The sequence below is a fragment of the Mus caroli genome, unplaced genomic scaffold (genome assembly GCF_978045245.1).
Source record: "Mus caroli unplaced genomic scaffold, Mus_caroli_1 scaffold_11, whole genome shotgun sequence".
Taxonomy (NCBI): domain Eukaryota; kingdom Metazoa; phylum Chordata; class Mammalia; order Rodentia; family Muridae; genus Mus; species Mus caroli.
The window spans coordinates 96,251,046-96,265,472 of record NW_028227266.1 but is presented as its reverse complement, the minus strand read 5'-3'; the positions used below and the strand labels follow the sequence as shown (position 1 = coordinate 96,265,472).

Below are 14,427 nucleotides of genomic sequence, written 5' to 3'. Positions count from 1 at the left end.
ATCTTATATCTTGGGTATCCTAAGTTTTGGGCTAATATCCACTTATCAGTGAATACATATTGTGTGAGTTCTTTTGTGATTGTGTTACTTCACTCAAGATGATGCCCTCCAGGTCCATCCATTTGGCTAGGAATTTCATAAATTCATTCTTTTTAATAGCTGAGTAGTACTCCATTGTGTAAATGTACCATAATTTCTGTATCCATTCCTCTGTTGAGGGACATCTGGGTTCTTTCCAGCTTCTAGCTATTATAAATAGGGCTGCTATGAACATAGTGGAGCATGTGTCCTTTTTACCGGTTGGGACATCTTCTGGATATATGCCCAGGAGAGGTATTGCTGGATCCTCCGGTAGTACTATGTCCAATTTTCTGAGGAACCGCCAGACTGATTTCCAGAGTGGTTGTACAAGCTTGCAATCCCACCAACAATGGAGGAGTGTTCCTCTTTCTCCACATCCTCGCCAGCATCTGCTGTCACCTGAATTTTTGATCTTAGCCATTCTGACTGGTGTGAGGTGGAATCTCAGGGTTGTTTTGATTTGCATTTCCCTGATGATTAAGGATGTTGAACATTTTTTCAGGTGCTTCTCTGCCATTCGGTATTCTTCAGGTGAGAATTCTTTGTTCAGTTCTGAGCCCCATTTTTTAATGGGGTTATTTGACTTTCTGGAGTCCACCTTCTTGAGTTCTTTATATATATTGGATATTAGTCCCTTATCTGATTTAGGATAGGTGAAGATCCTTTCCCAATCTGTTGGTGGTTTTTTTTGTCTTATTGATGGTGTCTTTAGCCTTGCAGAAGCTTTGTAGTTTCATGAGGTCCCACTTGTCAATTCTCGATCTTACAGCACAAGCCATTACTGTTTTATTCAGGAATTTTTCCCCTGTGCCCATATCTTCAAGGCTTTTCCCCACTTTCTCCTCTATAAGTTTCAGTGTCTCTGGTTTTATGTGAAGTTCCTTGATCCACTTAGACTTGACCTTAGTACAAGGAGACAGGAATGGATCGATTCGCATTCTTCTACATGTTAACAACCAGTTGTGCCAGCACCTTTTGTTGAAAATGCTGTCTTTCTTCCACTGGATGTTTTTAGCTCCCTTGTCGAAGATCAAGTGACCGTAGGTGTGTGGGTTCATTTCTGGGTCTTCAATTCTATTCCATTGGTCTATTTGTCTGTCACTATACCAGTACCAAGCAGTTTTTATCACAATTGCTCTGTAGTAGAGCTTTAGGTCCGGCATGGTGATTCCACCAGAGGTTCTTTTATCCTTGAGAAGAGTTTTTGCTATCCTAGGTTTTTTGTTATTCCAGATGAATTTGCAGATTGCACTTTCTAATTCGTTGAAGAATTGATTTGGAATTTTGATGGGGATTGCATTGAATCTGTAGATTGCTTTTGGCAAGATAGCCATTTTTACAATGTTGATCCTGCCAATCCATGAGCATGGGAGATCTTTCCATCTTCTGAGATCTTCTAGAATTTCTTTCTTCAGAGACTTGAAGTTTTATTATACAGATCTTTCACTTCCTTAGTTAGAGTCACGCCAAGATATTTTATATTATTTGTGACTATTGAGAAGGGTGTTGTTTCCCTAATTTCTTTCTCAGCCTGTTTATTCTTTGTGTAGAGAAAGGCCATTGATTTGTTTGAGTTAATTTTATATCCAGCTACTTCACCGAAGCTGTTTATCAGGCTTAGGAGTTCTCTGGTGGAATTTTTAGGGTCACTTATATATACTATCATATCATCTGCAAAGAGTGATATTTTGACTTCATCTTTTCCAATTTGTATCCCTTTGATCTCCTTTTGTTGTCGAATTGCTCTGGCTAGGACTTCAAGTACAATGTTGAATAGGTATGGAGAAAGTGGACAGCCTTGTCTAGTCCCTGATTTTAGAGGGATTGCTTCAAGCTTCTCACCATTTACTTTGATGTTGGCTACTGGTTTGCTGTAGATTGCTTTTATCATGTTTAGGTATGGGCCTTGAATTCCTGATCTTTCCAAGACTTTTATCATGAATGGGTGTTGGATCTTGTCAAATGCTTTTTCCGCATCTAACGAGATGACCATGTGGTTTTTGTCTTTGAGTTTGTTTATATACTGGATTACATTGATGGATTTCCGTATATTGAACCATCCCTGCATCCCTGGGATGAAACCTACTTGGTCAGGATGGATGATTCTTTTGATGTGTTCTTGGATTCGGTTAGCAAGAACTTTATTGAGGATTTTTGCATCAATATTCATAAGGGATATTGCTCTGAAGTTTTCTATCTTTGTTGGGTCTTTTTGTGGTTTAGGTATCAGAGTAATTGTGGCTTCATAGAATGAGTTGGGTAGAGTACCTTCTGTTTCTATTTTGTGGAATAGTTTGTGAAGAACTGGGATTAGATCTTCTTTGAAGGTCTGATAGAACTCTGCACTAAACCCATCTGGTCCTGGGCTTTTTTTAGTTGGGAGACTATTAATGACTGCTTCTATTTCTTTGGGGGATATAGGGCTGTTTAGATCATTAACCTGATCTTGATTCAACTTTGGTACCTGGTATCTGTCTAGGAACTTCTCCATTTCATCCAGGTTCTCCAGTTTTGTTGAGTATAGCCTTTGGTAGAAGGATCTGATGGTGTTTTGGATGTCTTCAGGATCTGTTGTTATGTCTCCTTTTTCATTTCTGATTTTGTTAATTAGGATGCTTTCCCTGTGCCCTCTAGTGAGTCTGGCTAAGTGTTTATCTATCTTGTTGATTTTCTCAAAGAACCAGCTCCTTGATTGGTTGATTCTTTGAATAGTTTTTCTTGTTTCCACTTGGTTGATTTCACCCCTGAGTTTGATTATTTCCTGCCGTCTACTCCTCTTGGGTGAATTTGCTTCCTTTTGTTCTAGTGCTTTTAGGTGTGTTGTCAAGCTGCTAATGTGTGATCTCTCTAGTTTCCTTTTGGAGGCACTCAGAGCTATGAGTTTTCCTCTTAGAAATGCTTTCATTGCGTCCCATAAGTTTGGGTATGTTGTGGCTTCATTTTCATTGAACTCTAAAAAGTCCTTAATTTCTTTCTTTATTCCTTCCTTGACCAAGGTATCATTGAGAAGAGTGTTGTTCAGTTTCCACGTGAAGGTTGGCTTTCTATTATTTATTTTGTTATTGAAGATCAGCCTTAGTCCATGGTGATCTGATAGGATGCATGGGACAATTTCAATATTTTTATATCTGTTGAGGCCTGCTTTGTGACCAATTATGTGGTCAATTTTGGAGAAGGTACCATGAGGTGCTGAGAAGAAGGTATATCCTTTTGTTTTAGGATAGAATGTTCTGTAGATATCTGCCAGATCCATTTGATTCATAATTTCTCTTAGTTTCTCTGTGTCCCTGTTTAGTTTCTGTTTCCATGATCTGTCCATTGGTGAAAGTGGTGTGTTGAAGTCTCCCACTATTATTGTATGAGGTGCAATGTGTGCTTTGAGCTTTACTAAAGTTTCTTTAATGAATGTGGCTGCCTTTGTATTTGGAGCATAGATATTCAGGATTGATAGTTCCTCTTGGAGGATTTTACCTTTGATGAGTATGAAGTGTCCCTCCCTGTCTTTTTTAATGACTTTGAGTTGGAAGTCAATCTTATCAGATATTAGAATGGCTACTCCAGCTTGTTTCTTCATGCCATTTGCTTGGAAAATTGTTTTCCAGCCTTTCATTCTGAGGTAGTGTCTATCCTTTTCTCTGAGATGAGTTTCCTGTAAGCAGCAAAATGTTGGGTCTTGTTTGTGTAGCCAGTTTGTTAGTCTATGTCTTTTTATAGGGGAGTTGAGTCCATTGATATTAAGAGATATTAAGGAAAAGTAATTGTTGTTTCCTGTTATTTTTGTTGTTAAAGTTGGCATTTTGTTCTTGTGGCTGTCTTCTTTTAGGTTTGTTGAGGGATTACCTTCTTGTTGTTTCTAGGGCGTGGTTCCTGTCCTTGTATTGGTTTTTTTCTGTTATTATCCTTTGAAGGGCTGGATTCGTGGAGAGATAATGTGTGAATTTGGTTTTGTCATGGAATACTTTGGTTTCTCCTTCTATGTTAATTGAGAGTTTGGCTGGGTATAGTAGCCTGGGCTGGAATTTGTGTTCTTTTAGTGTCTGTATAACATCCGTCCAGGATCTTCTGGCTTTCATAGTCTCTGGTGAAAAATCTGGTGTAATTCTGATAGGCTTGCCTTTATATGTTACTTGGCCTTTTTCTCTTACTGCTTTTAGTATTCTATCTTTATTTAGAGCATTTGTTGCTCTGATTATTATGTGTCGGGAGGTATTTCTTTTCTGGTCCAGTCTATTTGGAGTTCTGTAGGCTTCTTGTATGTTCATGGGGATCTCTTTCTTTAGATTTGGGAAGTTTTCTTCTATAATTTTGTTGAAGATGTTTGCTGGTCCTTTGAGTTGAAAATCTTCATTCTCATCCACTCCTATTATCCGTAGGTTTGGTCTTCTCATTGCGTCCTGTATTTCTTGGATGTTTTGAGTTAGGATCTTTTTGCATTTTACATTTTCCTTGATTGTTGTGCCGATGTTCTCTATGGAATCTTCTGCACCTGAGATTCTCTCTTCCATCTCTTGTATTCTGTTGCTGATGCTCGTATCTATGGTTCCAGATTTCTTTCCTAGGGTTTCTATCTCCAGTGTTGCCTCATTTTGGGTTTTCTTTATTGTGTCTACTTCCCTTTTTAGGTCTAGTATGGTTTTGTTCATTTCCATCATCTGTTTGGATGTGTTTTCCTGTTTTTCTGTAAGGACTTCTACCTGTTTGATTATGTTATCGTGTTTTTCTTTAAGGATTTGTAACTCTTTAGCAGTGTTCTCCTGCAATTCTTTAAGGGATTTTTGTGCTTTCTCTTTATTGTCTTCTGCCTGTTTAGCAGTGTTCTCCTGCATTTCTTTAAGTGTGTTATTAAAGTCCTTCTTGAAGTTCTCTATCATCATCAGGAGATATGCTTTTAAATCCGTGTCTAGCTTTTCCGGTGTGTTGGGGTGCCCTGGACTGGGCGAAGTAGGGGTGCTGGGTTCTGATGATGGTGAGTGGTCTTGGTTTCTGTTAGTAAGATTATTAAGTTTACCTTTCGCCATCTGGTAATCTCTGGGGTTAGTTGTTATCGTTGTCACTGTTTAAAGATTGGAGCAGAAGCTGTGTTCCACTCACCAGCAGTCTCTAAATCCTGCGGCGGGGGTCGTGGGTAGCTGACGGTACCCCGGTGCTGGTCCAGCCGGAAGAGGCCTGTGGTCCTACACAGGCCGTTTTTCTGCTTCCCTAACTAATGCAGTCTCTGGTCCCGCGTGCAATTGGATTGGAGCAGAAGCTGTGTTCCACTCTCCAGAAGTCTTAAGATCCTGTGGTGGGTGTTGTGGGTAGCTGGTGAGTGTCAGCCGACCCTGCGCCCCAGCTGCCCCGGTGCTTTTCTGACCGGAAGAGGCTTGTGGCCCTATGTAGGCCGGATTTCTCTCTCCCCAACCAGAGCAGTCTCAGGTCCCGCGTGATTGGACTGGAACAGAAGCTGTGTTCCGCTCACCAGCAGTCCCAAAATCCTGTGGCGGGGGTCGTGGGTAGCTGGCGGGTGTCAGGCAACCCTGCGCTCCTGCTACCCCGGTGCTGATCTGGCCGGATGAGGCCTGTGGCCCTACTCTGGCCGGTTTCTGCTTCCCTAACTAATGCAGTCTCAGGTCCCGCGCGCAATTGGATTGGAGCAGAAGCTCTGTTCCACTCACCAGAAGTCTTAAGATCCTGTGGCGGGTGTTTTGGGTAGCTGGCGAGTGTCAGCCGACCCTGTGCCCTAGCTACCCCGATGCTTTTCTGACCGGAAGAGAGCAAAATAGAAGCTTTTATGTGTAAGCCACCAGTCATCATCTCTTACGATGGTAGCCTAAATTTGGGCCCATGCATATTCTGGAACCATAATTATAGCTTTTTGAATGCCAGGTACTGATTGGCTTCATTTTGGTACTTGGCCCCAGACCCACCCCTGAATCCATCACTGGAGCAATGATGGTATAATAAAATTTGCTTAGACTCTATCCCTCTAGTCCATCCACACCCAAGACCTAGGGGCTGCCTTAGCAAGAAGGAAAGGGTGAGAGAGAGCCTCAGTGCCCATGATGACTCTGATGGGATGCAGTGCATCGTCTCCTCCAATTCAACGGGCAATTATAAAGTGTCTGCTGTGTGCCAGGCAGAGTATAGCATGCCAAGAGGACACGAGAGGCCAAGTGTTCTTGAGAAGAATAAATGAGTCAACTTATGCACAGTGTCTGGTGCACCCTCAGCCCCTAATACTTACTTGCTCAGTATTGTCTTCATTAAAATGAATAATGCATGAGTGATCCTTGCTATCCAGGAAAGAGAGGCTTAAACTAATAAATTATAGCAGCTTGCAAAGAGCAAGCCTGCGGGTAGCATCAAGGAGAGAGACCGCATAAGGAGTATGCAAAAGGACCAATGTGGAGAAGCTCGCTGCTCAGTGCTGCTCAGTGCTTCTTAACCTTGCCTTCCCATCTGCTTTACCCAACAAGCTTTTAAAACTCATACCAATTAAATAAAAATCTCTAGGGGGGTCAGACCAAGTACTAGGCACCAGTTTATCTTCTTTAAAGATTTGCCAGTGGTTAAAATAATAACCATTTAAGCTACTGAAGACAACACATACATGCAAACAATTTACCAGCAATGCCAGGTGGAAGAGGCTACAATAAAACCAACGAACAGTGATCCAAGCCCCAAGCCTGGAGCACAGTGGGACTCAGGGCTGGGACAGGGCCTAGGAAGCAGGAACTCAATAAAGTCTGAGAAAGTAGCATTGACAGGGAATCTAAGAGACCTTGAAAAAAATGGTGAAATCTGCCTAATCTGGGGGACAGGGAGGACAGGCTGGGGGTGAACAAGTGTAAGAGCCACAGGTGTGAGGGTGAACCCAGGCAAGCCCATATCTAGGCAGTATAAAGAGCCATGTTACGGTAAGTTGGCAAGGGTGATTGAATAGGGAGAGTTCCATAATTTCAATAGGAAAGCAGAAAGAAATGGGGTATCAAAGGATTTGAAGGCATTCCAAACACACTAAGAAACATAATAACTGTGTGCCAAAGGAGCATCCACTACCCAGGGGACTTTGCTGGCACACCCCAGCAACAAGGGTACCACAGTGCCACTTGCTGGAAAGCTGCCCTTTGGGGAACTGGGGAAGCCACTCACAAGCAAGCATAGTCTGTTCTCAAGCCTCAGGCAGCATCAAGCACAGAAGCGGCAGGAGCCACTGTGCAGAGTGAGACACCCTACCAGAGCTAGGAGGCACAAAGGTGTCCTGTGAGGCATGGGGCTTAAGGAGTTTTCAGAACTTTTCCTTTTAGCTATCATGATGGGGGCCTGGTCCATCGTCCCTCCACATCCTATTTCCTTTTTGAATGAAAAAAATCAAGCAAGAACCAGGCTAGATCTGTCCATGTAATCCTCCCAAAGATAAAGAGGGTGGCTGTAATTTAAAAAGATACCAGGAAAGGCTATCTGGGTGAGATGGGCTATAAGCAGACCTCAAGGGAAGCCTGGCTTGGAGACCAGGAAGGAGATGGGAATGAGTTCTACTGAGGCTGCAATATGAGTATTTGGAACCATATGTGGGCATGGTAAGAGACCCAAGCTCCCGTAGTGCTCATCACACATGCATGCATACACACACACACACACACACACACACAGAGAGAGAGAGAGAGAGAGACAGAGAGAGACAGAGAGAGAGAGAGAGACAGAGACAGAGACAGAGAGAGAGAGAGAGAGAGAGAGAGAGAGGGAGAGAGAGAGGCGTGTTTTTATCTCTTAGATTTAAAGAATTCACAGGCAGTGTGAGTGATTTTGGCTCTATGGGCAGAGGGTACTTTGCGTTGGTCCTTCCTACCTAATATCCTCAAGGCAGATGACAATATTTCTTGTTCTTACAGGAGGCGAAGTGGCCAAACCACGGTTTGCACAATTTTTCCATGGCAGCCTTGCCAGTCTCACAATCCGTCCTGGCAAAATGGAAAGCCAGAAGGTGATTTCTTGTTTGCAGGCCTGCAAGGAAGGGCTGGATATTAATTCCTTGGAAAGCCTTGGGCGAGGGATAAAGGTAAGGAAGGCACCAGTACTTTCTCTAACCACTGACTCACGAGTTGAAGGCTAACCAAGACCTAAGCATGCCAAGAGATAGTTATTCCCAGAGAAGCCTCACAGAATTGGTGCCTCGGTTTAGGTGTGGCCACACGTTAACAGGGAACAGGTAGTGTGACCATGACTTCCAGAATGGGCTTCTGATGTCAGCTCCTGAGACTTCTAGATCGGGTGCTTTGGAATAGACAATTGAAGCCATCCCATGTCTGCCTGGAGGGAGGTATGAAGCTTCATTTGTCTGTAGATTGGTTGGTTGCTTTGCTATTCATTTGCCTAAAGGCACTAAAGTGGCACGCAAGAATACATTTCAGAAACATAAAAAGTAAACAAAAACATTACGACTCCAAAATGAGGAAAGAGAGAGAAGACAGACATGAGGTAGAATTGGAAAATAGATATGACAGCCACCGGGTCTTAAATTGTTAAAGTGAAACCAATTCCCCTCCAAGCAATATCTGGAAGTCAGGAGGAACATGAAAAGATGCGTGATTTTTATTGCTTGTGTGAAACAAAAATATACAAGTGACTTGGGAAATCAGAGCTGTGTCCTTAGGAAAATATCTCCTGGGAGGCAGGAGGAGAGGCAGCTATGGCCCCAGCAAGCTTCTCTGCCCCAGGCACGGTTACCCTCTGGCCTCACAGGGCTATAAGAAGCTCTTGCTGGTCCTACACCCCTGAATAAAGAGAAGCATCAGTCCCATCTAAGGCCCCCATCTGAGAAGGGAAGTCCCAAATCACTTTATGGAAGTCAGGTTGTCCCACCCTCTGTATCCTGAAGACCAGGACAGCTCCTTGGGTCCCCAAAATTCATAGTTGTTTCTCCCTTGGCCATTTCCCAAAGGACAGTAACAACATCAGAGGACTGTCACCTGATGCCCATCTGTACCCAGTCTGCCATGGCCCTGCCTTGCCATCCTACCATGGGGTTGCATTTCCTAGCCAGCAGCTCACTTTCCAGCAGAACCTGCTCCTAACAGGGTCCTGATGCTTGAAGATTCTGGCCCTGGGTATCCAAGCAGTGCTTGCTGGTCTGAGCACCTATGATGTTCATTAAAATGTGACCACCTCAGCAAACATCATGTCTTGGGTATAGGAAGGGTACTAGTAGTGTCCTGGAGACAAGAACAGTTCCTCAGGTCCTTAGAGGTGGATGTTCATGGCTTGTTGTCCTCAGATAACTCAGTGGCCCTACTGATGAATAAACCTGCTAGGGGACCTGCTACTTGACAGTGAGCACTGACAATTCCTGAAAGCCTCTGAGAGGCAGGCACTGCTTGTCCTGAAGGCTTTATGACCATTATTCTTCTCAATTACCTCTTCCCATTGACAATACTCCCATGAGGTTCTCAGTGAGGTACTGAGAACTGAAGGATAAAGGATGCTCGAGAAACCCTTAGGTTAGTAATGGACTGAGCAAGAATTGGAATCTAGGCAGTCCCACTTCAGAGCTCCCAATTCAGGGTGAATGGCCTCCAGGGCAAGGCTCCCAGAGGAGAGAATGTGTCAGAACAGGCAGGGCTGTACCTGGGGAAAGAAGGGGATTGGAGAGGCCGAGCATTCCAAGCAGACTTGGGAATCTGAACGATAGATAGCAAAGGAGCCTTGCAGAAAGGCACAGGAACCTCAAGGCCAGTCTTGTGGGCACCCAAACAGTGGCACAAAAGTGGGGACGGAAGAGCTCGGTGGAGACTCCTAGATGGATTTAGAGATATACTTCTTACCTATCAGCCACTAAGAGCCATTGGAAGCTCAAGTAAGAGGGAATAATCTTGTGTTACATATGTCTGTCTGTCAGTCCATATGTATGTATGTATGTATGTATGTATGTATGTATGTATGTATGTAGAGTTTAAGGTGTCTACACTGGACATTGAGTCAGAATGAGAACATATAAGGAATACAGAAGGCACACTTAGGCAGTATTAACTTTCCAGATATTGTTTAGCATGACATATACATACGTGCATGTTAATCACATATCATTGGAGGAAGCATACAGACCACTTTATACTGGAAAAGCTGGTCTAATTATCATGTGTTATTTCCTTGGGCTATTATCTACCCAGTACTATGGAGATCCAACCTCCAACCCTCTCTTTCTCACTCCAGCTCACTACCTGCCTCGGAATGTGTGCTCTGCTTTGAACCATCCCCAGGGGCCACCGTTGCAGAATTCCAGGCTTGACAAATAAAGCAGAGATGCTAGACTTAACAGCCAGGCAATCTGTGAATTATAAATTAAGAACCAAAGCGATTTCTACAGAGTAGTCCTAGCCTGTGGAAAGGCAAGGTGCTAAGAAAAGTGTCACACAAATGAGAGGGTTCTGCGGGGAGGCTTCTCAGCGACCCACCTGCTCTTACCCAGGTCACCACAAATCCTTCCCTATCCCTAAGGCATGGCTTGTGAGAGCTCAAGGTCTGTGAGAGAAGTTCATAAGACACACAGTTTACACAGCACTCACTGGGGGCTATTTTATGTTCATTATCTCTGCTCCTCAAAACAAATTAAATATTATGACCTCATTTCAAAAGCAAGGGGACTGGGGCTTGGGGACTTGTCCAAAATAAGTCCATGTTCTTTCCTCTACACTAGCAACTCTGATTAAAAGATGGCCTTGACCATTATTAAAACTAACTTCCTTCTGTCCCCGTGTGTCGCCCACCCATCATTTCTGAGTGACTCTCATTTGATTTGCCAGTGACTAGCCCCCTTCTGTGTGACTGACTTAGAAAGAAGTGAGGTATCACTTGCTGAAGGAATGTCTCCACTCACAAGGCCCAGTACCCGCTCTTTGCTCCATTTATCTTCCTGTGGAGCATGTACATTCCTGGATGCACATAACCACAGACATATTCTCAGAGCATGGAATACTGCAGCTGGAAAAATATGAGAACCCATCTAGGCTTTTATTGATCCTACAGGAATCATACTGACAGCTGGGCTTAGTACCATCTTCATCCCCTTTGGTCAGAAGGATATTCCTGAGTCCAGTCTAGGGTGTTAACTGGAAATCCAACACATTGGCTAACCTATGCTTTTGCTAAGAGGATTCAGTGAAGACCTGTGCTCTGCTCATTGCCTAGAAATGCTTCCAGGTCATCTTTCTAGAACAGTAGTTCTCAAAAGACCCTTTCAGAGGGGTCACCTAAGACCATCAGAAAACACAGATATTTATATTATGATTCATAAGAGGAACAAAATTACAGTCATGAAGTAGCAACAAAAGCAGTTTTATGGTTGGGGGTCACCACAATATGAGAAACTGTATCAAAGGGTTGTATCATTAGAAAGGTTGAGGACCAGTGCTGATCTTCTTATCCTCCCATCATACCAGGCTCAAACCTTAGCTTACTCTGCAGTTCTCCACATCTTCATACTACTGCTGCCCTAGATGCTGTGAGAAAGCTGAGGGAAACTAGTAAGCATGTCCTTGAGGTTCTCACCCACACATCAGCAGCACCACAGGTCTGTGCAAAACACCACTGCCACCGTGAAGAGCAGACGAGAGTTCTGAGTAGTGTTTTTAGAAGGATGACCTTAAATCTTCTCGGATCTAGAATGGATAACTTGAAAAATGTCTCCCATCTGATTGTGACCCACCGGTGTGTGTTGGTTTCAGAGATGAGCATCCTGAGTAGAATTATCTGTGGCTAGAGACACACCCAATGACTGGCTGTGAAACGTGATCCTGGGCCCTCCTAAATCTAGAACATGGGAGCTATGCTCATGGACAGAGGGAGCTATGCTCACAGCTGAGAGAGATCCTACCCAGGGGTGTGAGAAACAGGAAGTAGCTAGACCATGGGGAAGGCAACAAAGACACAGTGGCTTCAGCAGCAAAGACTCACCAAGATGGGCTTACTACAGCACTGGGGATTATAGCCCAAGTTTTCACATTGTAAATACAGGAATTTTTATCAGGTAGACAGACATCCTTAATCTAAAGTTCCAAAATACAAACCTTCATAAGCACTGGTAAGCGAGTACAAATGGAAAGTCACACTTAATCTCCTGTGACAGGCTCCAGTCAAACCTCAGGCACACTAAACCATATTATATATAATATTCAGACTGTGTATATGAGGTATGTGTAAACCCCAAATGAATTTAGTACGTAGCCCTACAACATCTCATTACATATATGTGCAGATATTTCAAATCTAAAAGAAAACAAATATAAAATCTCAAGTGCTTCTGGAGCCAAGCGTTTCATATATAGTATATACATCCTCATTTAAACTTCGGACAGATAGATATTCATTTCTTCATGTTTTAAATGAGGAAATGAAGTCCAGAAAGAGGAACTAACCATCCGAAGTTGTACTTTGACAGATGACAATCCCACATGTTGTGATCCCTCAGACATGCTCCATAGCCTCAGAGAAGAAGCATGGCTGGGAAGGGCTGACTTCTTCATCCTCCAGACATGTTGACCTATTGTGGTATTAACTTCCCAGACTCAGTCGATTGGCGCATAGAAATGTTTCTCTCTTCTATTCAGTAGGGGACATGAAATAGAGTTCCTATGTATAGGCTGAGGGTCACTGAAGTAGAAGAACAAGACTAGAGAACCCCACAGGGCTTGGCACAACTCATCATACCTCACTTCTGCTCACATCTCATTGGTTGGGTATGGTCATGTGGCCTTGGAACACATGGCACAAGGGAGGCAGGAAGTATCACTTCTATGGACTCCAGGAAGGGGTAGAGGGGTGAAGCAGGGTTTGGCAGTGTGGTGATGCCCTCTGATGAATAGGAAGGAGTTGGCCCTGGGTAGACTAGGTAGACCTGTGAAATGGTACTGAGTAAAATGGATGCTTGGTGGACCATTTATTTACCCATCTAAATGGAGTTTTCAGATCCCTGGGGCTAGGTTCTGGGATGAAGGGATTGGTAAGGATCCCTATGTTCAGTGAGAAAAGCCCTTATCAGTGTGACAGGAAATCATGCTACTATTTGGGAAGTGCAACCAGAAAAAAGGACACAATGCTAGTGGAACCTACATGAGAAAGATAGGTACTTCAAGGGACAAGCAACAATAAAACATTTATATAGTAGCTATCAGTTGACTAGAACCACCTTGCAAGTGACTCACATGGTTCAATGTCACCAAAAAATGGCACATCCATCCCCAGACACAGAACGAGAGCATCACTATGAAGACATTGAGTCAGGTCAGGGGAAAGTAAATGGATAGTTTTTCTTAAACCTATTAAAACATATGTTCAACATCCTGTGTAGTAAGAGAAATAGGAATTAAAACTAGAGTAAAATGGCCTTTATTACCTATAAGTCTGGCCAAGCTCCCAAAGGTTGACAGCATACAGATGACTGCAGCTAGAGAAGAGGCACTTGCACTCTACTGGAAGGTGTGTGTGTGTGTGTGTGTGTGTGTGTGTGTGTGTGTGTGTATGCGTGCATGCATTGACAATTCCAGAACCAGAAATTTGCCAGCGTGGACAAAAAGCATATACTAGTATTTGACCTAGAAATTTCCCTTGCCAAGATTTGTCCTCTAGATACATTCATGTGCCTAGATATATAGGAGATTATAGATTGTGGTGATAATAATAAAAGATTGAAATTAGCACAAAAACTCTATGATAGGCATGGTGCCTTACCTCTTACACCCCAGAACTCAAGAGGCACAGGCCTCTTGAATTTGAGGCTAGCCTGGTCTACACAGTGAATTCCAGGCCAGTCGGGCTATATAGTGAGACCCTGTCTGTAAATCCAAACAAAAATGTTTCCTACTAAGAACAGTGTGCCTGGGTTTTCAGAATTCCATCCTGTAGCTTTGACTGATGTCTCCGGGAACGTCTATCCCTGCGGTAGAACTCCTAGGGAAAGCTCTGAGGTTCATCAGACATTCTGGGAACAATTTTGCTGGCGTCAGTAGCCACTTTGTGGAGTTTTACAGTTCTCAGAGGGCCATGCTTACCATTGACCATATTTCCCATGATACCCATTTCTGTCTTCCAGTATCACTTCAACCCTTCACAGTCCATCCTCGTGATGGAAGGCGATGACATTGGGAACATCAACCGAGCCCTCCAGAAAGTCTCCTATATCAACTCCCGGCAATTCCCAACAGCAGGGGTCCGGCGCCTCAGACTCTCTTCCAAAGTCCAGTGAGTGAAAGCCACTCAGCCTAGGCCCAGCAGAGGAGGCAACAGTGGTCCCTTTAAAATGTTGCTTTGCACATGCGACTTGACATACCTCAACTCTGCTGTCCACAGGAGGATGCTTTGGGGAGCTGTGCTTTT

At 43.6% G+C, this 14,427-nt stretch overlaps 1 protein-coding gene across 1 annotated transcript in view; it reads left to right on the top strand.

The window, feature by feature from the left end:
- The window catches only part of Clstn2 (calsyntenin 2), a 597,099-nt gene that overhangs the window by 564,763 nt on the left and 17,909 nt on the right, over positions 1-14,427 (top strand). The window contains exons 10-11 of the mRNA XM_085827931.1: positions 7,953-8,119; positions 14,144-14,292. Coding sequence (XP_085684057.1) covers positions 7,953-8,119; positions 14,144-14,292 — 316 coding nt within the window. The remainder of the gene's footprint in view (positions 1-7,952; positions 8,120-14,143; positions 14,293-14,427) is intronic.